General features: G+C 38.5%; 1 protein-coding gene and 1 long non-coding RNA gene across 5 annotated transcripts in view; one reads left to right on the forward strand and one right to left on the reverse strand.

Moving 5' to 3' along the window:
- Window positions 1–2135: 2135 nt before the first annotated feature.
- On the reverse strand, window positions 2136–17984 carry LOC306650735. Of its 2 annotated transcripts, XR_013760994.1 has the most exons (6): window positions 17028–17984; window positions 14821–14969; window positions 8094–8248; window positions 7720–7980; window positions 3959–4086; window positions 2136–3821 (listed from the first exon to the last, which is right to left on the reverse strand). It is a non-coding gene; the product is annotated as an uncharacterized lncRNA (long non-coding RNA). The 2 variants fall into 2 exon arrangements; XR_013760995.1 differs by having other exon boundaries at window positions 2136–4086; window positions 17028–17980.
- A 132-nt stretch (window positions 17985–18116) lies between these two features.
- The window catches only part of RPGR (retinitis pigmentosa GTPase regulator), a 73400-nt gene continuing 68279 nt past the window's right edge, over window positions 18117–23237 (forward strand). For 2 of the 3 annotated variants that reach the window (XM_079122818.1, XM_079122819.1), the window contains exons 1-3: window positions 18117–18357; window positions 21529–21654; window positions 22090–22182. In XM_079122818.1, coding sequence (XP_078978944.1) covers window positions 18195–18357; window positions 21529–21654; window positions 22090–22182 — 382 coding nt within the window. In that variant the 5' untranslated portion in view covers window positions 18117–18194. The remainder of the gene's footprint in view (window positions 18358–21528; window positions 21655–22089; window positions 22183–23237) is intronic. The other variant, XM_079122817.1, reaches the window with a different exon arrangement.

A 23237-nucleotide genomic window follows, 5' to 3' on the forward strand; every position in this document is an offset into this window, starting at 1 on the left:
CATCCCTGACATACCTGACACTTCTTTTTATTATTATGATGAACACATAGTAATCATACAAATTAATGGAATATTTCCATACATGCATTATTGTGTCCATCCTTCCTTTTTCTACTCTCTTCCCCTTCCCTTTCTCCCCACTACCTGCAACCCTCTTCCCAGTCCCTTGTAGTCCCTCTTCTATCTTCAGATCATCTTGTTTGTTTCTTTAATTCCCTTATTAACAGAAAACATGATACTTGTCTTTCTTTGTGTGACTTTTTTTGCTTAACATGATGTTCCTCCAGTTATATCCCTAGTAAAATCCAAGCACTAAATAGGGAATCAATGTGATATAAAAAAGAATGAAGAAAACAATGCTTGAAGATCAAATGTGACCTCTGACTCAGTCACTGACTGATGGTGAACTTGGTCGTGTTACTTGAGACCCTCAGAGTCCTTATCTATCCAACAAATTTTTTTATAAAATGACTTATGACAGTGCTTGGGAAACTGCTCAACAAACAGTGTTTAATAGCCTAGTGTATCTATGACTGAAGAAACTATTGCAAATTTGGGCTTTATACAAATAAGGAAAATGGTTGTTACTGCAGTGAGAAGCTCTGGTTTATTTCAGAGTTTACTAATTACATAAATAATGTTTATAGCTAGTTGTCTAGCCTCCTAAAGAAACTACAACATTTGCATGCAGTATATCCTTTAGTTGTCTTCCAAGTTCTGTGAAATGGTTGCAGGTGTTATATTTTCTACTGCATCTGAACAAAGAAGTTTGTATCCCTGTCTGAGACCAGTACCCATCCTGTGGACATGAGAGGGAGTATCCTTAGAATGAAGTTGTGGTTGGCAGAGTGGAAAAAAGGAAAAAGTCTCAGTCATTTATGACATTATTAAATTTAAAAATCAACCAACCTAATGACCTTCCTAACCATTGAACATCTTGTTATGTGAAATGATTAATGTCCTTGTTTAAATCACTTTGAATTGGGGTTTTGTTTCTTGCAGCCAAATGCCTACTAATACACAATTTGGATTAGGTTTTGAAGATTTCTCATATGACAACATGGAAAAAATCATGTCTAGTTCAGAACCTATTGTTCATTGGTTAAATGACCTTAAGCAAGTCAATTTCCTTATTTACAAATGGAAACATGTTTCATAATCCCAGAAAACTTCCCTTTTATCCATATATAATCACACCTTTTCCTCTAACCCATTGTATACTGATGATTTTTCTCTCCCTTACAGTTTTGCATTTTCCAGAATGTAACATAAATTGAATCATACGTAACCTTTTCAGATTGACTTCTTTCACTCAGCATGATTCTTCAAAATTTATCCTTATTGCATGTATCACTAGTTTGTTCCTTTTATTGTTGAGCAGTACCCAATTGTAAGAACCTATCAGTTTATTTATCCATTCCCCCACTAAAGGATACTTGGGGTGTTTCCATTTGGGGAGTTTGTAAATAGATCTGCTATAAACATTTCTATATAGTATTTCGTGAGAACATATGTTTTGTTTTGTTTTCCCTAGGGCAGACATCCAAGAATAGAATGACTGGATCTTAATGTACTTATATGCTTAACTTTTGAAGGAACTGTCACATTGTTTTCCAGAATGACTACATCATTTTGCAGTCCCAGAAGTAAAGCATGAGAGATCCTTCCAGCACTTGGTATTGTCAGTATTTTTCAGTGTCACCAACCTAACAGATATGTAGTGCAAATGATGGTTTTAATTTTCATTTCTTAAAAGGTTAATAATGTTGAACATCTTTTCACCTGATTGTCACCTGCATGTCTTCTTTGATGAAATGTCTGTTAAAACCTATTATCTACTTTTTAAAAATTAATTCGTTTCTTGTTGTGTATATATATTCAAACACACACACATATTCTTGATACAAGATCTTTATTGTATATATGACTTGCCAATAATTTTTCCCCAGTCTCTAGTTTATATTTTGTTCTTGAGACAGTGTCTTTCTTCCATATTTTTATTGCATTACAGTTGTATATAAAATAAGGATTCATTGTTACATATTTGTACATGCACATAATATAACAACATAATTTGGACAATATCATTCCCCAGTATTCTCCCTTTCCCTTCCCTCCTCAGTCCTCTTGATCAGACAATAACTTTTGCAAAGCAAAAAATTTTAAATTTTGATTAAGTTCAATTTGCCATGTTTTTCATTTTATGGATCAAGCTGTTGATGCTATATCTGTAAACTTTTTGTATAACCCAAGGTCACAAATATGTTCTATGCATTCTGAAAATTTTATAGCCTTATATTTGATATTCAGATCTATGATCCATTTGAGATAAGTTTCATCTAGGGTTTGAGATTTAGATTGAGGGTTTCCCCCCACATATTGATATCCAATTTCCCTTTTCTTATGAGTGCTCTATGTCCTGGATCATATCCAGTATGAGGAAGAATCCAATAATTCTTATGCATTAATATCCCTGGGATGCTTCATAAGCTGTAAAGCTCTGCCCTATGGAAGAATTATTATGTGACTTGGATCTGCATGGGAACTGGCAATAGGAAAGAAATTAGAATTATGATAGTGAAAGAAATCACCTCTCAGCTGGTTGTTTTTCTCTCCACATGTATGTGTTACCCAAGGAGCTCCTGATTTACAGAAAATCTGAAAATTATTTTTCAATTAACAGATGGTAATGGGACTTTGTCTAAAAATATTGATTCAGAGATGTTTTCTTGCTATATCACTGATGAGTGTTCAAATGGCAGACCCTAAGGGAAATTGTGAAATCAGTAAAGATTATCTACACCCCTTTTCCCAGTGTATACTTCCAACTGAGACACTTGAAGAAGGTAATCAGTTCCCCCACGAAGTCCAAAATTCTGAACAGAGTTCATCAAATTTAAGTATAATCTTTATTCTCTCCTGGCATATAGAGCACATTGCCACTGAAGTCATCCTTCTGTTGATCACTTAATCTTGTAGTTCTTGGTTTTAATCTGAGCTCAGAATTTTCCAGAGCTTAGAAAGGGACAAGAATCTCAAGTTTTCATGCTTAATGCTTTTTATGTTCTGATCTAGTAAATTTCAACATAGCAGACAAGATTAAGAAATGCACAGCACAATTTATGAGACAGGAAAAGGGTAAAAATTATGGTTAATGTTCCAACCTCATGTCAAAGGCAGATGAGACGCAAAGGGCAAGTTCTTTTCCAAGGGTACCCTTTTATTTACTCAAGCTCCCACCCAGAATCCTAGAGCCTCTCTTTCCTCATAGGCTGATTCCAATCCCTCCCCTTGGAAGTGCAGAGGTCAAGCTGTGCATAAAGGAGATTTATTAGCAGACCAAAGGCTATCAGGCATTAAGCAAACAGAGAAATCACAGATGTTCAAAGTTCACCAGTGTCTCAACCACCATCCCTGAAGCTCCCTGGGACTACTAGATACTTCCAGGCTTGAGTTATGAGGGCCTTGTGAGATCATTGGCATTGCTTTCTGCTGATCAGGGCTTAGTCTAGAAGCACTGTCTCAGTAATAATTTCTAAGACAGTATTCTCCCCTCAAGTCCAGGATACATATTCTTACACGTACTCAAAAGTAGTGTTTCGTGAATGCCTTCTCTGCCCATTTGTAGTTCTTGGTGAAATGTGCAGTCATCTTTATAGTTGATACCTCTCACCAGACCCTACTCAGGAAGTCATCTTGACCGGCTCTTGATTGTTTTATTAGGCCGCATGTGCTAACCAAGTGCTCAGCCATTACCTTCAGCTAGTGGTTAAACACAGCCTTCTTTTCTTAAGGTTGATCAATGGAAACAACTCTGTGGCCTGTAAAGATAGAACCTATCCAGTGTCTAGACAATAAGCTATGGGAATCTTTTGTCCCCAGTATGAAAGAGAAACAAGTCCTTTTAGTGCAATTTTATCAAATATTTGGAGGCTGGATTATGAGACTAGGTACTCACCATCACTTATTTCTTCCACCAGAATTCTTCAACTGGAGTTCAGAATCATTTCTCTGGAAAACCAAGGAGTTCATTCCCAGGTCATGCTTGTTACCCAGTGTATTTCCATCAAGGAATAGGCAGATCATCTGGGAAGCAGTACAGGTGAGTTAATCCAAGGGTTTGGGAGTGAGTTATGACCCGGAGAGCAATTTATCCTAAACAAATTAGTTTCTCTAAGTCTCAGATTCCTCCTTTGTTGATTGGTGGCACTAATAGTTCCAACTTGTAGCTTTGTTGTGAGGATGGAATGTGATAGTGGATTATAGAGTACTTGGCTCAGTGTTTGTCATGAGGGAGCTCTGACCCAGGAAAACAAGGCTGGAAGATCTGGCAATTGAAAGATGTGCAGCATGGTGGGGCTATTGGTCATCCTTTATTTGGAGGCGACCATAGCCATTAGCCAGCCCCCAGCTTCAGTTTTAGCCCCCAGTTTCCTTTTAGTCTTCATTTTGTCCCAATTAGCCCCATTGGCCAATTACCATAGGCCCCTTTTATATGCAGACCAAACAAAGAAGGAACACTGCCAACAGGTTACATAAGAGGGCACATGCTCACAATTTAATGTTTATGACCTTGAATCTATACACTGAATTACAGTGTTTCTGGCTTTGACTAACCATAACATAACTGATTACCAGCCTTGGCTACACACTAAAAACATAACATGGCCCACCGGAAGTCTTGGTGAGGGAGCCTAAGTATAGCCATGTTTGTTCCTGACCCAACAGTGTTCAATAAATGTTAGCTTTTGTTAATTACTACAATCAGTACATGTGGTAAGAACCCCCACTTCTGGTCCTGTGGTTGGTTTATAATAGTCACTTTCCTAGAAATAAAAGTATTGAGGAGCCCTGCTTTCTTTCATCCACTCTTTGGAATTGTGTGAAATTTCAAACCACCCTGTTGTCCTCTAAATTAATAAAAAATAAGAAACAAGTGCAATGCTTCTCAGTGAGCACCTATGTATATGGTTTCTTCTTCTCTTTTCCTTTTTCCCATAAATGATGTGAAAACAAAGAACTTTGTTCTCCTCAGTACATCAACTGCCTAACATTGTAAGTTTCTAATCTTTTATTGTCCTTCTGTGACCCTGTCATGCTAAGCAACCTATCCCATTTGAGATGGAAATGAGATAAAGTAATTAATGATTGTTAAGTGCTTCAAAAATACAAAGCACTCTATAAATGCCAAGAGTGATTATTGCCTTCCAGTGTAAAGAAGTATAATAAAAATGGATCATAAAATCTCTTCACTATCATGGCCACTACTCTTTTTGCCAGTTAAAATTTACAGTTACAGCCTGCTTATTCAAAGCAATGAGGGACATGAAAACAAGGCAGTCATTTTCTAAAAGAGGTTCATCCCAATCAATTGAACACAGAATGACTTTGGAGACATCAACAATACATTTTGCAAAGTTCATATGAAAATAACACATGAAGATCACCTTCAGAAACCAGGCACAGTGGTGCATGCCTGTTATCCCTGTGACTCTAAAGACTGAGGCAGGAGGATCACAAGTTCAAAGCCAGCCTCAGCAACTTAGTGAGCCCCAAAATAAAAAACAAAAAGGGCTGAGAATAGAACTTAGTGACTGAGTGACCCTGGGTTCACTCAGTCCTCAGTAGTGGAAAAAAATAATTTTAAGTCAAACATGCACTTAATACACCTAACCTACTGGCTATCCTAGCTTAGTAACACAACACATGACAATTGTTGGTTGGCTCCCCCCTGTGATTATGTAGCTTACTGGGAACTGGGGCTTGTTGCTGCTGGTCAGCATCATGAGTATATCAGATTGCACAGAGCTAGCCCAGGAAAAGAACAAAATTCAAAATTCAAAGTAGAGTTTCTATTAAATGCATATCATTTTTGTACCATTATAAGGTTAAAAAGAAAGCCAAACTGTTATAAGTTAGGAACCATCTATATATCACTACCATGTATTTGTTCTCATGCACTATGCATCACAGCAGGACACTACACAGAGAGGATAAATAATCCAGATAACCTTTGTGTTAGGAAGGTGGCAAAGGGTAAATGCATTACTGAGTTTAGAAGAAACTATTTGATCAACTTAAAGTGAAATCTATTTGCTAGTTTCCCTACTCTAATTCCAAATTGAACAGCATTTGAAACTTGCCAGGTGTAACTGCCATGTCTGGAAGTCTACCTATTTTTTTGAGTTTAAAGAATCCCAGGGACTTCAGTAGGATTCTACAAATGGTTACAAAAGGGGAGGAATGTAAACAATTGAGTTTTCATTGGAGAGCATGAACATATTCTTGGCCCAGGATTTAAGGTTGTTTTGGAGCCAAATTATTATAAAAGTGTTTTATAGTTTTGAAATTGACCACAATTTTCAAAACATTCTGTGCTATTTTCTTCTTTTTCATCCTGACTCTGCCCTTTGATTTGACAAAGTGATGTTGGCACCTGACACCATTCCTTAACTTTATTAAGAGAGTATAATTAAAAGTTATTTGTGTTCAATTATTTGCTTATCTGCTTCTTTGATTGTGCTTTCTCTTTTCATCAATACCAATTTTAGCTTCATTTAATCAAAGTGGTGAAATAATTAGATAGATAAGAGATTTAAAGTAAAAGTGATGCATCAACCTTGATAAGACCCTAAGGCTTCCTGGAATATCAACTTCCTTTATCACTGTTCTCCCTAAGATTCACCTTGATTTTTATATGCATTTTAAATTGGCAGGGGAGGTGGTTACCAAGGAAACTATTAAAATCAACAAGAAATGTCAAAAGGCACATAAGGTAACAAATGCTTTAGTATTTAATATTATAGGGAAATTCAATGAATATGTAGAATGTGACATATGCAGAAGTATTATATTTAATGAGCAATTGGGTCAAAAATGATCATTTAAAACAACTCATCAGATAAAAATAAGATCCTAAATTATGCATTCATTAAACTCCTAATGTTAACCTCATAGCTTCCTTACTAGATTTGTGAGAGGTCTGAGACATAGATGGACCTTGAACATCTTAATCTAACTCTTTCCTCCAGAGGACTAGAGAGGTACAGTGACCTCCAAAGCAGTTAAAGGGGGGAGAAAGAGAAAGCAAATGTTAGAACGAAAACAACTTTTGGACCTCTAATGGAAGCATTTTTTTACTGTTTACTGAGAGAAAAGTTTTCACTGCTCACCATCCAAACCTCCACTTCAGCTAGTATAAAGTTTTACTCTCTCTCTACCCTCCCTCCATGAATCTAGCCTATTGGCACATGATCCAGTGGATGCTCCCACCTTGGGTTTTGAATCTTGAATGACTAAAGAAAAAGAGCCAGTGAAATGAAATTTACCATGCTGGTATCCATCAGTATTTCTGGCCATGTTCAGTGGCTAGCAATGTCTTGCTTAGTGACTAGGTCTGGTGGTGGCTGTGGACAACAGCTAAGATACTGGCTACACCACAACCTGATTTCCTGTTGCCTCCCCTCCCTAGTTTCTCACAATTTCCCAAGTATTCCTCTCCAGGCTTCCTGTTAATTCTCTGAGTTCCCTGATGGTTTCCCACTAAATCTTTTTCCCCCCAAGAACTCTGACTGATTCAGAAATTGGTATCATAAAATAACCTGGAGGCAACTGACCTTCAGAGAAAATTGATAAAACTGGAATTGGTTGACTGACAGTAAAACTCCCCCTTAGAAACACAGCAGCAAACCAGTTTATTAAACAATTGCCTATGGTCACCTGGAATGTCCAATGAACATCCAATTCAAAGGAGAATAGTATGAAGGGCATGAGGAGTTCAATGGCAGCTGATGAGGTGACTGCTTCTTATAATAAATAGCTTAATGGTGTAAAAAAGTCATTTGCCTCAGCAGATCTGAGATGGTTGAAGATAAATTCAGATTTTGACTTGATCCAGTGTGTTGATGAATTACAATATCAGTAGTATTCACAGTCCTGACAGGTTTCTGAGTTGCATATTGTGGCATTATCTGGGTTAGACTGAAAGTGGAAAATTGACATGGAAATATATGAGAGGATTTAGAGGACCCTACGAATGCTGAACCTTTAATTCTCATTGAATCTTCCTTGCCAGCTTAAGAAATCTTTCCTACCTTGCCTGATGAGACTGTTCTTCCCTTGATTGAAGATGCTCTTTCACCTGAGGGAGTTACCCTGCAAGATGAAGTCAGTTTGCTTCATCCTCCTCCTTTCCCCAACAATTCCCAAGATTGTCAGACGTCAGCATGATCCCAAGAAGAAGGTGGCACTAACAAAGTCAAAAGCTAGAGAAAGTCAATGAACTTCCAAACTTCATGTTGGTAAAAACTCTGAGAAGTGTACATGGGAATATGTATAAGGATGCTTGATGGAGGATGAGAAATGTAATTTTAGATTGGTCTAATACTTCAAGATTCACTGTAGATTGACGAGCAGCCATTTTGAATCTAAGGAGTGAAATAAGGTAAATGTTCCCAGAAAGCAATACTTCAAGCAGTGTATCTCACTGCATTTTAGCTGAAAGGAGAGATGATCTGAGGCATGGATGTATACCACTTCATGAGCAGTAGCTCATGATTTGGCCAGATAATTAGGCAGATAATTTGGCCAGATAATTAGATTAAAGACTGGAGACAAGGAGGTTTTGAGGAAAATGTGAATGACTTCTCAGAAGGTAGGAATGTTGATGTCCCTATGAATACACACCAGAAGCCATATGGGGTGGAGGAGCCTCTTATGTCTGTCATGTTTATTACTAAGTTAATAAATGTTGCATTTCATTTTAAGGACATAAATATAATATAAATGTTTCCTATAAAGATAGCAGCTGAAAATCTCCAACACTGTATTAAAGGAAATGCATGTTCAGTGAAGTTTACACATCCATAACCCAAGAGGTCTTAAGCATTCTACCAAGAAAATATTGACTAGAGAATTCTACTGGATGGACCTGTATATATCTTTGACTGCCCAGCATTTGAACTCCCAACTAAATTTGTGTACCTTCATCTTGCTCTCTTTCATAAAGATCTACAAAGAGGCCTTCCTGAGATCAGGAAATGGAGGAAGGAAGGATATATGAGATAGAGAGAGAGAGAGAGAGAGAGAGAGAGAGAGAGAGAGAGAGAGAGAGAGAGAGAGAGGGAGGGAGGAAAGGAAGGGAACTAGAATTTTTTTAAAAAGTCAGTAATCCTTTTTGATAGTCTTACTATTACAGATTAATAAAAAGGGACTGAGGAGGTCATTTGTCAGTGAGACTTGTCTGTTTTTAGAAGGGACACAGTCTTGTTTCTGAACTTTTTCTTAATATCTAGAAATCTCCCATTGTGTGAGTTTTGAAAGGCAGTGTCCCAGTTCCCACCAGGAAAGCCAAAGGCAGGAAATATTTCCTCTATCCAACCCTTGGAAAAGAGGGTGTGGATAGGTGAATTAGCCTCAGCCAATTGGATGCTCCCACTCAGGACTTTGCTCTTGGGAGTGTGACCAAATGGTGAAGGGACAATCAGTGAGATTAGAAGTATGGTAAGAGCAGCAGCTACATCTAGCAGTTGTGTCTTAGCCAAATTATTTCTGTTGGGTGGCCTTTCTTGATCTCTGTCTTTTCTGTTTCTGAGCCTCCTTCCCCAGTCATCCCCAGCCTTCATACTGACTCTGTGCCCCAGTTGATTGCCTCACATGCAAGATATCTACCTATGAAAGCTGATTTGTGTGGGCTACATCAATAAGCTCTCATCTTCCAGCTTTTGGTTGGTTTGACTATTGGAATCCCAGCAGGACAGTGGGGAAAGGGCAAGTGAAAATTGTTTATTCTCATTGTTCCCTCCCTATCTGGATTTCATGGGTTGGCCTGCTCTTCAATAGAGATTTACTTTTCCATTCAAGGTGACCTGCTCTACACGACTCTTTCTCCTTCCAAGTTCTAATAAACTCTCCATCCCTTTATATCTTTGGGCCAAGGGATAGTAACAACTCCACTGCTGTTAGCTCTGGGTCTGTGCAACATTGCTATTAGCACTATGCCTTGGGTTTGTCCCAACCCCTTCAAAATTGGTTTCTTTTTTAAAAACTATTTTATTTGTTCTTTTTTGGTACACATGACAGTAGAGTATATTTTGATATATGAGGCATACATGGAGTATGTCTTCCCATTCTTGTGGTTGTACATGATGTAGAGTTACACTGGTCATGTATTCACATATGAACATAGGAAAGTTATGTCCAATTCATTCTATTGTCTTTCCTATTCCCATCCCCCTCCCTTCCCTTCATTCCCCTTTGTCTAATCCAATGAACTTCTAAAATTGGTTCCTTTTAAACTCTGAAATTATCCTAACACGAGTTTGTCATCTGTTATTTGGAAACGTAGCTGATGGACCTTCAATTACATTCCTTTTCTGGTTAACTTTATGACAAGGAAACCCAACAGACTTTGCATTCTAAAAGAAGGATAAGGAAGGAACAAAAGTTCAGAGTTGGGATCAAAGGTGAAATTTTCAGTGAATGGTAGTAGTAAATGGGCTGAATGTATCCAAGGGACCCTGTTAGGAAAAAGTCACCCATGGAAAGGCTGAGATTAAAAAATGGCTCAAAATACACTTGGAGAGTTTTCAAGCCTGATTCCCAGTCACAAAGGGCAATGACAAACAGCTGATGTAAAAGGGAACCTCTGTTCACAGACACAATTGCTGAACAGTTGGGCTATTCATTTTTAAGTGTCTGACAGTCATTAAGTCCTCCCTCTCTCCCTCCCAATTCCTATAGTGCTTTGCACAAAGTAAAATGCACACAGGTTCTTCCAGATGTCTCCTCCCTAGTTTTCTTTGCTGTGAAAGAGAAACAGCTGCGCCATGTTTAGAATGAGGCAGCATGGAAAAGCTATTAATCTGGCTCCATCTAGATGCACCAAGACTAACTGCAAGGCTGCCTCCAACTTAATTATAGGAGTGTGTACAAAGTAATAAAACTTTAAAAACACAGACCATGAAACACAAATAAGGGGAATTAAAACTATGAGGCAAAGTAATATGTAAAGAGCTTGCTGAAAGCCAGGAACTACAGCTTTTGTTCACATCATCTCATTTAAACCACCCAATTCTGCAAATTTGAAGTTATTGTCCTGATTTAACAGATAAAGAATCAGAGGCAGAGAGCAAGCAACTTGCCCAGATTACTATGGTAATCAGTGGTAATGCCTGGATCCAAAATCTCACTTTCCCAAGCCTAGTCTCTAATGTGGGGTGTGTGTCACCCTCGGATGTTCAAGACAATCCATCTTAGTGAAGCAAAACAAATAATATAACTTTTAGTTATTTTTTTAATCTTATCTTTTAAATTCTCTATTTTTTGTGAATGTTTTACAGTGCATACAACATATTAACACAGAAGTATAAATATGTAAATACACATTATTGTTTCTGCTGGGTAATATCTTCTGATCTCTGCCCTCTTGTCTGAGCCTCATTCCTCAGTCTCCCCTCCGAGTCTGTGCACCAGCTGATAGCCTCAAGTGCAAGATATTAACCCAGGAAAGCTGATTTGCATGGGCCATATCAATGGGCTCTTATATCTTCTGGCTTTGGGTTGACTGGCAGTGAAGATGTATAATCTAAAAAGTTTGAAGCGTACTACTCAGTGCTCTTTCAAGAGGCAGTAGAGTGTAGTTTTTAAGAGGCATGGATTCTAGTTAGCCTGTGTTCAAACCTCAGCCCTACTATATTTTAGCTGAGAGACCATAGATAACATAATACCTTGGTTTTCTCTCCTGTAATATATGGAGTTGAACAGTTAATATGTAGAATGCCTAGGAAATAGCTAGTGTATAATAAGAGAGGATTAACCTAAGCTACAATCACCGTACTCCATGGTCCTTCAAAGTAGCTATCCAGGAAATTGCCTCATCATACAATTACGGTCACAGTTACTGAAAAATTCTTCTTTTGGAACTGCATCCTGATTTAATTCATTAGCCATCCAAGATCATCAGATGTACTTCTTTGTAGTCACCCTGTATTTGTGACTTATTTTTCTTCTTGACAGTATTTTAAATTTTCATCAACTTAAGCTTCAAATTATTGTTCAAAATAACTTGGCTTACAAAAATATAATCAGAATAAATCTGTTTTCTAAAAATCTTTCTTATAGGCAAAGATTAAGGATTTTCCATTTCCATAGCTTTTTAACCAGAACATATCCCATGCTTTGGTGTCTCTTCCAAAAGAAGAGTCAAAGAATTTTCTTAGCAATTTGCAACAATGCTAGGCTAGGTGACCTCCCAAAGAAGGGGACTTGTCTCATTTGGATATATGAATCATATCTAGCAAAGAGTGATGCTTATATTACAGCAAAAAATCACCATTTTATTAGAGTATGATGTAATGGAGGGAGTCCAGTTATTAGCATGAATAAAACTAGGATTGAATCCTGGTTCAATATTTGCTAAGAGAATCACTTGCAAATCAATAACATATGTAAAGTGATTTAATAATTCCTTTCTTTTCAGATTTGGGGTGGGAGATGAGCTCAGTGAGGTAGAGAGCCATATAATGTGGTCCTGTAGGCTATGGTTAGGACTCTGGCTTTCCTTATGGGTGAAACCAGTAGCCATGGGAAGGTATTTTCTGAGTTTAAATTTTTTAATAAAATAACATAACATAATACACATTATTTTGTGATTTTTTTCTCTCAAAATTATGTTTTCATGAATTTTTCACTTTTATACATGTAGAACTAGTTCATCAGTTTTGACTGCTACATAATATCCTGTTATGTAAATAAAGTGTGTCCACTCCTTTGGTGATGGACATTGAGGTTAAATGTTAGTCAGCTTTTCATTGTTGTGGCAAAATACCTGAAATAAGCAACTTATAGGGAGGAAAGTTTTATTTTGACTCAAAATGTCAGAGATTCAGTTGGTTGGCCCCACTGCTTTTGGGCCTGTGGCAAGTCAGTACATCATGGAAGGAGTATGTGGCTGAGGAAACTTCTTACCTCACGGCAGCCAGGAGGCAAAAGAAACAGGAAGAGACCATGGTTCCAATATCTACTACAAGAACATGCCCACAATTACCTAACTTCCTTCACTAGGCCCTACTTATTAAAGGTTCCACTATCTTCCATTACTGTGGTAGATTATCAAACAAACCTTTAACACATTGGCCTTTCGAGGAATCTTATCCAAATAATATCCACTTTTTTTTCCTAGGATACTGCTGTAATGAGAATCCTCATATATGCCTCTTTGGCACAGGTTACCTTTTCAATTTTATTTACTATTGGCAAATTAATGTCTAATGTGATTGCACAAATTTTGCCAATAGTCTTCCTATGAAGATATAGCCTGTATAAACACTCAAAACTAAAATTATTGATATTTAATGCCAATCTTACAAGTATAATGTGTTATCTGATTATTACTTATTTTCCATTTCCCTTATGTCCAGGAGGGTTGAACATATTTTAGTAAGCATATTGACCATTTGGATTTTTAACTCTATGAATGCAATATCCTTTGCCCATTTTTATCATCTTTTGCCTTTTTCTTATTGATTTATTGATGTCTATACATATTCTTAATACTAGCATCTTTGTTCATTAAATATCTATAATCACATATATCAGTCTTTTCCTTTCTGGCTTCTATAGACTAGTTTTTATGCCTTTCCACAGTTTAAATTCTTGTTACTTATTGTCATTCGGATATGAGGCATCTCCCAGAAGCTCCTGTGTTAATACAGGAATGTTCAGGGTAAAACGATTAGATTATGAGAGCTGTTAGTAACCTGGTCAGTAGATAAATCAGATTTTATGGATTAATAATTTGAATAGATTAACTGGGTGGTAACTGAAGCTAGGTAGGGTGTGGCTGGAGAAGTGGCTCACTGGGGACATGACTTTGGGGTTTATACTTTGTCCCTGGCTCCTTGTGCTCTCTATTTTCTGTCATAAGTTGAGCTGCTTTCCTCTGCCATGCTCTTCTACCAGGATCTTATGCTTCACTCAGGCCAGGACAATGGAGTTGGCAGACGATAAACTGAACCTCTGAAACTGTGAGCCCAAAATAAACTTTTTCTCCTCTAAGTAATTATTGTGGGGTATGTTGATCACAGCGATGAAAAGCTGATTAACACACTACCCAAAGTGTTTCTATGGACCAACAGCAACAGCAGCAACTGGGAACTTGTTAAAAATGCAGAATCAGAACCTTAACAAGATGTCTAGATGATGTGTGTACAAATTAAGGATTTAAAAATACTGGACCAAATAATTAAGAAAGGAACAAAAATGCAAATTTTTTTCTCTGGGGTAGCATCATGGACACCCCCCCCCCCGACCTTCCTCTTTTTCATAAGTAAAAAGGATTTGGACTTGTGAGTCCTCAGAGCTGCATGAAAAAACTCAGAAATCAGAAAGGCCATTAGAATCTGTGTTGAAATTTTGGATGTTTGTGGAAATTTCACAATCAAGGTTGCAAAGTAGAGACACGCAGAGAAATAAATAGCAATGGCAGCTGTACTGTAAAGCAACTCGGAATGCAGGCCTTGGAAGTTTTGATGAATGCTGTCAAAAAAGAAATGAATTCAGCTAGGAAGCATAATCCATCAAATGTCTTCCTTGTTCATACATGCCTCTATTTTTAGTTGACACAAAATGCTCCAGAAATGAATAACAACTAGAATTAATAGAGGAAATTGCTGAGACTCGTACATGTTTTCAGATGTGTGATGACTTTTGTGCATCAACATGATTTCCTGAGGATTATCTTGAGTGTTTGGCCATGTATGCAGAGGGCATCAAAAGAGGACATGAGTACTGCTGAGAGTCATAAACCACGGAAAACCCTACCTTCTCCAACATGAAGGAGGTAACTCCATGGGCTGAGGCAATCTGACTGCAGTGATTGCAGCAGAGGTATTAACTGCTCACTGAATGTCCAAGGGCTCTCCTGTATTCCTCAGTTCCCCTGAGGAGCACAGAGGCACATAACGCTGGATCTGGTCAATGGGTTATAAGAAGGAGAAACATATCACTTCTGGTCTGAAGCATTCAATTTCCTGCTCCCTCTCTCTTGCCTTGCTACAGCATTCAAAGAGATCACAAGTTGCATATGATGTAGCTACAAGGTAATCAACCTTCTCTCAGTAACCTGGGCTCCTGTGTAACCAGGTAGAGCAGATCTCCCCATTGACCCATGCTGAACATATAGCATGAGTGAGAAAGAAACTTCTTTGTGTTAGGTCACTGAGATTCAGGTGTTTGAACTGTGGCATAGCCTAGGTTTTGATGATGAATACAGTTGGCATAGTCAACTCTGCCTCATTAATAATAGCTAACGCTATTGAGTGCAGTTCTATTCCAGGCTCCAAGTTGTTTCACATGCATTACCTAGTATCTCCCAACAACCTTCTGAGCTGGACAGTAGTACCATCATATACTGTATCGTGTATGATCTAGACCTATATCATAGCTATAAGTATGATACATATGACATAACTCTAGATCATATATATTAGTGGTATATAGATATCATGTATCTACATATATAAATGTATCATATACATCAGTATTATATTGTGAAAAGAGGGTTTTCTCCCTCTCTTCCTGTATGCTAGAAGTGTTGTCTCCTTCTAACAGGGAAGCTTGTCCACATGGGGTCTGGATGTCATCTCCTCCTGAATCTGCACTCTCTATCTACTCCATTTGAGTCCTCAGTATTCTCAAGTCTCTCCTAGTTTCACAAAAGCCTTCCATCCACCTAACTTCCCTGACTACTGTCTCCTCTTCCCTCTGAATCCATCTCTATATCCTATCCAAAGCTTTCACCTTGATGTCTTTTCCTCAGTTTCTCTCACTCTGTACCTACTCCAATGATCCTACCAAACAGCTCTTTTCAACAACACTAATGATCACCACATTGCTAAATGAAGTGGGCATTTGGCTTTTACCCTATCTGTCCACATTTTGTGACCCAACTGGCCATGCCCTTCTTGTTGAAACACTTTTTCATAGGCTCTCCCTTTATGGTCAATTTAACTCCTTTTCAGCTTAATCATCTTTTGCTGAGCCATTAGATTTTAACATTCTATACTACTCATAATAGCCTCTTCCTCTTTTTTCTTCCCATTCTATAGTAACTTTCCAGTCTTTCACCTGTTCCCAAGGCTGTTATCACCACATAAACCCAGGCATTCACCAAATATGTGCCTCTGTGTGGGGCTTCTGCTTATCAATTTCCTGCTCAGCTCAACACCTAGATGTCAGCATGCTCAAGGCTGAATTCACTGTGTTCTCTGCACCTTATCTACTTAACCCGAGCCTCCTTCCTCCATAAATTGTGCCATATCCCTCCAATTTGCTTATGCTGGGAACATGGGAGTAGGGTACATCAATGCTTAGGGGAGTGCTCAGCATCAAAACGTGCTTTACTGCATTCTGAAAGTTTAAAAGAAGCAAATGAAAGCATATCATGACTAATGTAAGTCTTTTGAAATTCTGATTTTCCCATAGTAACTATTATGATCCTTTAAAAATGAACATCAAATCCTTTGGGCCCTTTCTTTGCTGTTGATCTGTTAGGTGGTAATCAAGCACTTTTTAAAAATAACTTAATTATTTTTATTTATTTACGTTTATTTTTATGTGGTGTTGAGAATCAAACCCACTGCCGCACATGTGCCTCACATGTGGCTCTACCACTGAGCCACAGCCACAGCCCCAATCCAGCACTTTTTTAAAGAGTTGATAATCAGACACCATTTCCTGTTGATCTTACCACCTAAAATATTTTTAAATCTGCCTGCTACTTTCCAGTGCCAATGCACTGGACTCCAAGTCAGCCTGACCACTAACTTATCTGTATACCTGCAATACCCTTTGAACTTTTCTCACTGCTCTGATTTACTCTCCACAGAGAAGCCAAGTCAGGCAGAATGATTTCAGGAACACATGTAATTGATCCTGTCCTATCCCTCCATTGCTTAAAACCCCCTCAGCGGTTTACTTTGGATAAAAATCTCAGATTCCTTAACAGGACCCAAACTCTGCCACCTCACCTGGAGCCTGGAGCCAGCCTCTGAGTTCCTGGAAAGAATAAACTTCCTCATGAGCTGCATGGCCAACTTGCTCTGCCCAGAGGTCTCATTTCCCTTTCAGCTTCCCCTACTTCAGTTTTTAGACTTAAAGTCCTTTCTCTAGATGAGTGTTTCTTAACATCCCACACCAGTGTTTCTTGTTAAATATTTTCTTACTATGCCTCAGTGTGCTTTGTTAGTAAATGATTAATAATTAATGGATAATTTAGTCTGCCACTTTAATGTGAATTTTAATGCCATTTTTCCCTGAGAAAGAGTTGGGAACACGCTCCAGTTCACACAAGTAATTCAAGGATCCTTGGATCCAACTTTGTTTGATTCTAGAGCCCTTGCTTACAACTACCACAGGTATATATATGTACTCATTCTGGAAGATGACTTTTTGCCTATTTATTTTATGATGGTTATGTGTTATGCATGGGAAACCAATGTGTAAGCAGAAAAATACAATATTCACTGAGTAGAGTGAATTCTATACACCTGTTTTTTCCTCCTTCGGGAAGCAAGGTTGTTCAGACCACAAGCGGGCAAGCTAAGTATGGCTCCTACTCTCCCCGTGTATAATCTGCACATCTGTAAATAGGGGTGACATTAGCCGCCTTACAGGGCTATAATAGCCCTCATTTGTTTAATAAATATTTAATGAAAACCTAGTATATTCTATGCCTTGGTTGACATACTGGGGATACAAATGTAATTTAGGATATAAAACGTTTAGCAGAAAGCTTAGCTCATTTAATGCTATATGTGGTCATTATTAGTAGAATTTTCATAGCTGTGTGTCGACGTTTGCGTATGTCACAAGGCCCCAGTGAGCAAGTATGTGAGATTTGTGACGTCTGTCACTATCCAGGCAGGATCCCTGTGGGGCCTGTTTCTCCCAGCAGAAGCTCTCGCTCCTGAGCATCGCAGCCCGGTGGGGCCGCTCCTCCCCTCCGAGCCGCCAGAGGGCGCGCGGTGTCTACCGCCCCGCCCGCTGCCATCTGCGCTTGCGCAGCACTGGCCGCCGCGCCTCCTCTCCCCTCCCCCATCCCCACACACGGCGTCTGTCCCGCCTCGTGCCCTAACGCTCCGCCTCCGTTGCCCATAGCGGCTGTTTGTTGACTTCCGGGAGCGCGGCAGCGGCCAATGCCAAGAGGGTCGCTATGGGGACCCTCGGGGGTACTGAGGCCCACATTGGCGCCGAAGCGCTGGCTTAAGCACCCCCGAGTTGCCCCCGCGCCCTTCCCAGTCCAGACGGAGATTTCCCTTACGGTCCTCGGCATGGGGGAGCCCGAGATTCTGGTGCCCGGTGAGTCGCGCCCTCGGCGGTGGCGGCGGGCCGGGAGGGAGGGTCCGCGGGCGGGCGAGCGGCCAGGCCCCGCCTCCGGGCGGGCCCGGTTGGGGTATAGGCCCGAGCCTTAGCGACCCGGCCAAGACCGGCGCTCTTGCCCGGCTTCCAAGAGTAACTCAGGGAGAGGACCCGACGGGACGGACGGGACAGGGGACCGTGGGGAAAAGGGTTCCTGTCTTTCTTCTTTTTAAATAAACTTTCAATGAGTTTCTCGAAAGCAGGGACACTTTTTTCTTCACTACAAACTTCCCTAAGTACCGGCTTCAAACTTGGGCGCCTTAGAGGTCCTTGGGACCCAGTAACATATTGAGTGCAGTAAAAAGGGGGTGTTGAGGAGGTTGGGGTTGGAGGGGGTGGAAGAAACGAATTAGAGAAAGGGGAAGAAGAGGAAACCTTGAGCGAGCGATTTGGGGTTTGTTTTTTAAGACTCCCCCTCCGCAAAGCTCAACAATTTGAAATACATTTGACATTGTGACCTGTACCTCTTACGACAACACAGAAGTTCCATGAAGCACTACTTGTTATAAGCACTTGGGATTCGCTCGGAGTTTTCTATAATACATTCGTTAAAAATGCTGATCTTGATCTACTAAATTGATTTTTCAGACCCACTAATGGATCATGACCAACAGTTTAGAAAAAAAAAAAAAAAAACCACGCTGATTAGAACAGTATTATATAGTCATGAAATGTGTATTGCGTTTTGTACCATGCTCCTGACTCAAACACGATTAGATTCCTGGTCTCCTGGAGTTCAAGCATAATGGAAGTTACAAGAAAGTAAATAAAATAACAGTGCAGTTTGACGGTAGATGCCAGGGGACCAGAAGAGAGCCACTAAACTCTAGCTTGGGGTGGGGTGTCAGGGGGACGCTTCCTAGAGAATCAGGACAAAACAGTTCAGTGATTCATTCTGGGAAACTGTTCTTGACCCTGGCTTCCCAACTCTCAATTATTAATTTGAACTGTGATGCTTCACAAGGGTTCTCAAAAGATTTTCCATAGTGGCTGGTCTCTTGTGCATTGATGCTAATACTTATATTTGCTACATTTTCCTTTCTGGTACCAATTAGTTTGTGTGATGATCCTCCTTGAGATTTCCTCAAAAACTGGATCTGGCCTGTATGTATTTAAATGGTTATTGGAAGCTTGCAGGGATTTTCACTCTCCTCAAAATGGTACTGGACCAAAACAATTGGACACTATCCAATAAAGACTAGTCATCAAAGTCTTGGTAAAGTGACCTGTTCAGGATCACATAGCTAATTTGTGAATACTACTCAAATCAAGTAATGACTTAATTTAAGAATGTTAAATCTTGACATTGCTGTCCCCTAGTCTCCAAGAACCATGGCATTTTGTTATAGTGTTTGGAGGAACAAAATAAACCATTCGTTCCCTTGCGGAGCTTGAGAGAGAAAAAAAATTCTCCAGAACTAATGAGAAGCTTCCTGAGTAGCTCTATTGAGAGAATTTTTTATTTTATTCTGGATCCTTAAACTGAATCCTCAGTTCTGAGTAGAAATAGCAGGAAACTGAAATGCTTCTGTATTAAAAACTTAGATAATCTTATCCTTAACATTGAAAGTGTTAAAAGTTATGTTTGACTACCTTCCCACCATTAAGATGACCTGAAAACAGTTATGAATGCATGTGTGTAAGAGGGAACTTTTCTATGTGTAAAGTCACAGATTCAAAAATAATTGATGTTTATTAAAGATCTGCACCTTCAGTAACTTTAGAATATAAGTGAGAAAACAAAAAATTGAGTAACAAAAGATGTATGTAACAATTTGGAGAGGTTGCTTAATAGTGCATAGTTAATTGCCATATAAATTCTGTACATCACATAATTCAGAGAAACCAATGATCACTTCCGGCTCTTAGAATAAAGGCAATGTTTACAGAGATGGCTGTGAGCTAACATGTTGGGTATTCTAGGCACCATATTAGGTTCTTTACATATACTATCTCATTTTATCCTCAAAACAACCCTATGAGTTTGGAGTAGCCCTGTATTTACACTATTATAAATACATTTTGCATTTATTCACCTAACCTGTTTGTACCTGTGTGAGATTCAGGGTATATAATAAGGAATATTGGTACTAAGACACTATCCAATAAAGACTAATCATCAAAGTCTTGGTAAAGTGACCTGTTCAGGATCACATAGCTAATTATTCACAGAGTGAGAATTTGAATACCGAATTACGCTTAAAGCCCTTTTGTCTAGCTGCCTTCCTGTAGTACAAATGAAAGAGGTATCGTGTGAATAATTTGTTTCTGTCTTGACCCTAGTTTTATGGATACTCATTGGAATTACCAGTAGAGAAATAGTTAACTATTTGTGGTTATATTCCTTCCCTTGCATGAGAACACTGGAGGTTTTTTGGAAAAACTGAACCAAAGAAAATCCGAACTATATAGATCCTCCCCTAGGATGTCCTGGTGAGCCTAATCAGAAAACTCAATACTGTCCTATTTCTGAATGTAGAAAAGAGCTCTTGGTCCAGGGACCAGACCATGAGGTGTTACCCAAAGTGAATAGGGCACACATTGTACCAGCTCATTCCCAGGATCAGATGTCTACCTGATGACAGCAGAACTATTAGTAATAGATGACTGCCTTCCTTGTGATAGCATATTTCTCACATTATACCAGTAATGAATAATACATGATCAATTTAATAGATTTCATAGGTCAACCTAGAATGAAGTTTAAGGAATAAGACTGGATTAAGGAGGATGAAGGAAAACTTAAACAGTGCTCGAAGCTGGATGTGATGGTGCATGGCTGTAATCCCAGCTACTCTAGAGGCTGAGGCAGGAGGGTTACAGGTTTGTAGCCAGCTTCAGCAATTTAACGGAGACCCTGGCTCAAGATTAAAATTAAAAAGCCCTGGGGATCTGGCTCAGTGGTAGTGTACCCCTGTGTTCAATCCCTAGTAACCTCACCCCCCAAAAAAAATGCTCCAGCAAAGTAACCTCAGCCCCCCAAAAAAAGTGCTCCAGCAAAGGCAGAACTGTTGTGAAACAAGGATTTGTGTGGATAAATTACTAAAAGTGTATTTTCGTAACTGGAAACATATTAAAAGTTGTTAAATAGAAACTATCTTATATTTGCAGATTCGGGTGCAGTGTTTACATTTGGAAAAACTAAATTTGCTGAAAATATGCCCAGTAAGTTCTGGTTTAAACATGACATACCTACGTATCTCTCATGTGGAGATGAACATACTGCTATTGTTACAGGTTAGTATTACAATCCTAAATGAAGAACAATAATATTTAGAGAATCCTAAATAATATAGATGTGCTGTGTTTTCAATATGTTGAAGATATATAAAAGGTGTTGTTTTTTATATTTCTAGAGAGCTCTTCACAAATTGACTCATCAAGAGTCTTTTCGATTTTAAGTTACTTTAATATATTTAATTAAAATATGATTTTCTATTCACACAACTTTCTCGGAGTAAATCTATTTCAATGTAATAAAAATTGTTGCTCTGTAATCTTAGAAGCACTAATAAAGTCTGGTCATACATTGAAGGACAAGGTAACCTGTTTCAACATAGCAAAGCAGTGACTGTTTTTAGGTGTAGTTTTTTATTGTCTTGTGATGATGTTATCTCACATTATTTATGTGAAGAGTGCTTCAATTTGTTGTTTCTTTTTCTCTTCCACTAGGAAATAATAAATTGTACATGTTTGGTAGTAACAACTGGGGTCAATTAGGATTAGGATCGAAGTCAACCATCAACAAGCCAACGTGTGTCAAAGGTTTGGGGTCTTGTCTTCTTTATCACTTTAAATACTTAAAAAACTACATAAAGTACTTCCATACAGTTTGTGTAGTTGTTTAATGTAGTAAATGACAAAGTCTTTAGTTCTTCATTTTGTAACACTTACTTGAATATTATCAGCACTTAACTTCATATGAAATTCAAAACTACTTTTATTTTTAAAAATCACATTGATTTTAAAGCCAGGGATCACAAAGGAAGTTATGATTCTACAGTATTGCATTTGTACATCCTATTTTTGCTTCTTTGTAAAATGACTTAAATATTACTGTTATTGCATATATAGATAACAGACATTATAATGTGCTAGAGTTATTGAGCTCTGATTTATATCATGGTCTAATGTTAGTTTTATAAAACATGCTTTATCCTGAAGTATATAATGAGGGGATAAACTGAACAAAACATTAAGACTGGGATTGATTAGTACTGGTGTGCAAGAACTACAGGACTAAACATTTGAAATCAGGACTGTCACAGAATATGTGGATGTGTAATAACCTTTAAAAAAACCTTTCTCACTGTTATTTGCAAAGCTTATGAACATCAACTAAATTTGAAGACTGATAGAGATTCCTTGGATATGACAAGAACAGTATTCTTTATCTTTCTAGCTAAATTTTAAATTGCAGCTCAAAATCTCAGTGTGAATCTATCTTATCCATACTATTTATAGGTATTGTTATGGGACTTTTGAAATATTCCACATGGTCAAAAACTACTTATTGAACACAACCTGCTCAACACTTGTGGGTATTCATGGTGACTATGGTGCTTACTCTTTAACATCTTATCTAATAGTCTAAATAGTAGTCTAAACTTTGAGATCCTTGAGACCAGGGACTTTTAATCTGTGTAGATGCTATGTCCAGCACTTAGAAGATATTCTAGAAATGTTTTTTTGGAATATGTAGATAAGTTAATGAGCAACTTTAACATGGGTGTATGCCTGTGAATATTGGGCTTACCATTTTCCAATGAGTGTGGGAAAAGGTGAGCTTGATAATGGTGATGGCAGGTTAAGTAATGGAT

This window comes from Sciurus vulgaris (assembly GCF_902686455.1).
Source record: "Sciurus vulgaris genome assembly, chromosome: X".
NCBI classification, from domain to species: Eukaryota; Metazoa; Chordata; class Mammalia; order Rodentia; family Sciuridae; genus Sciurus; species Sciurus vulgaris.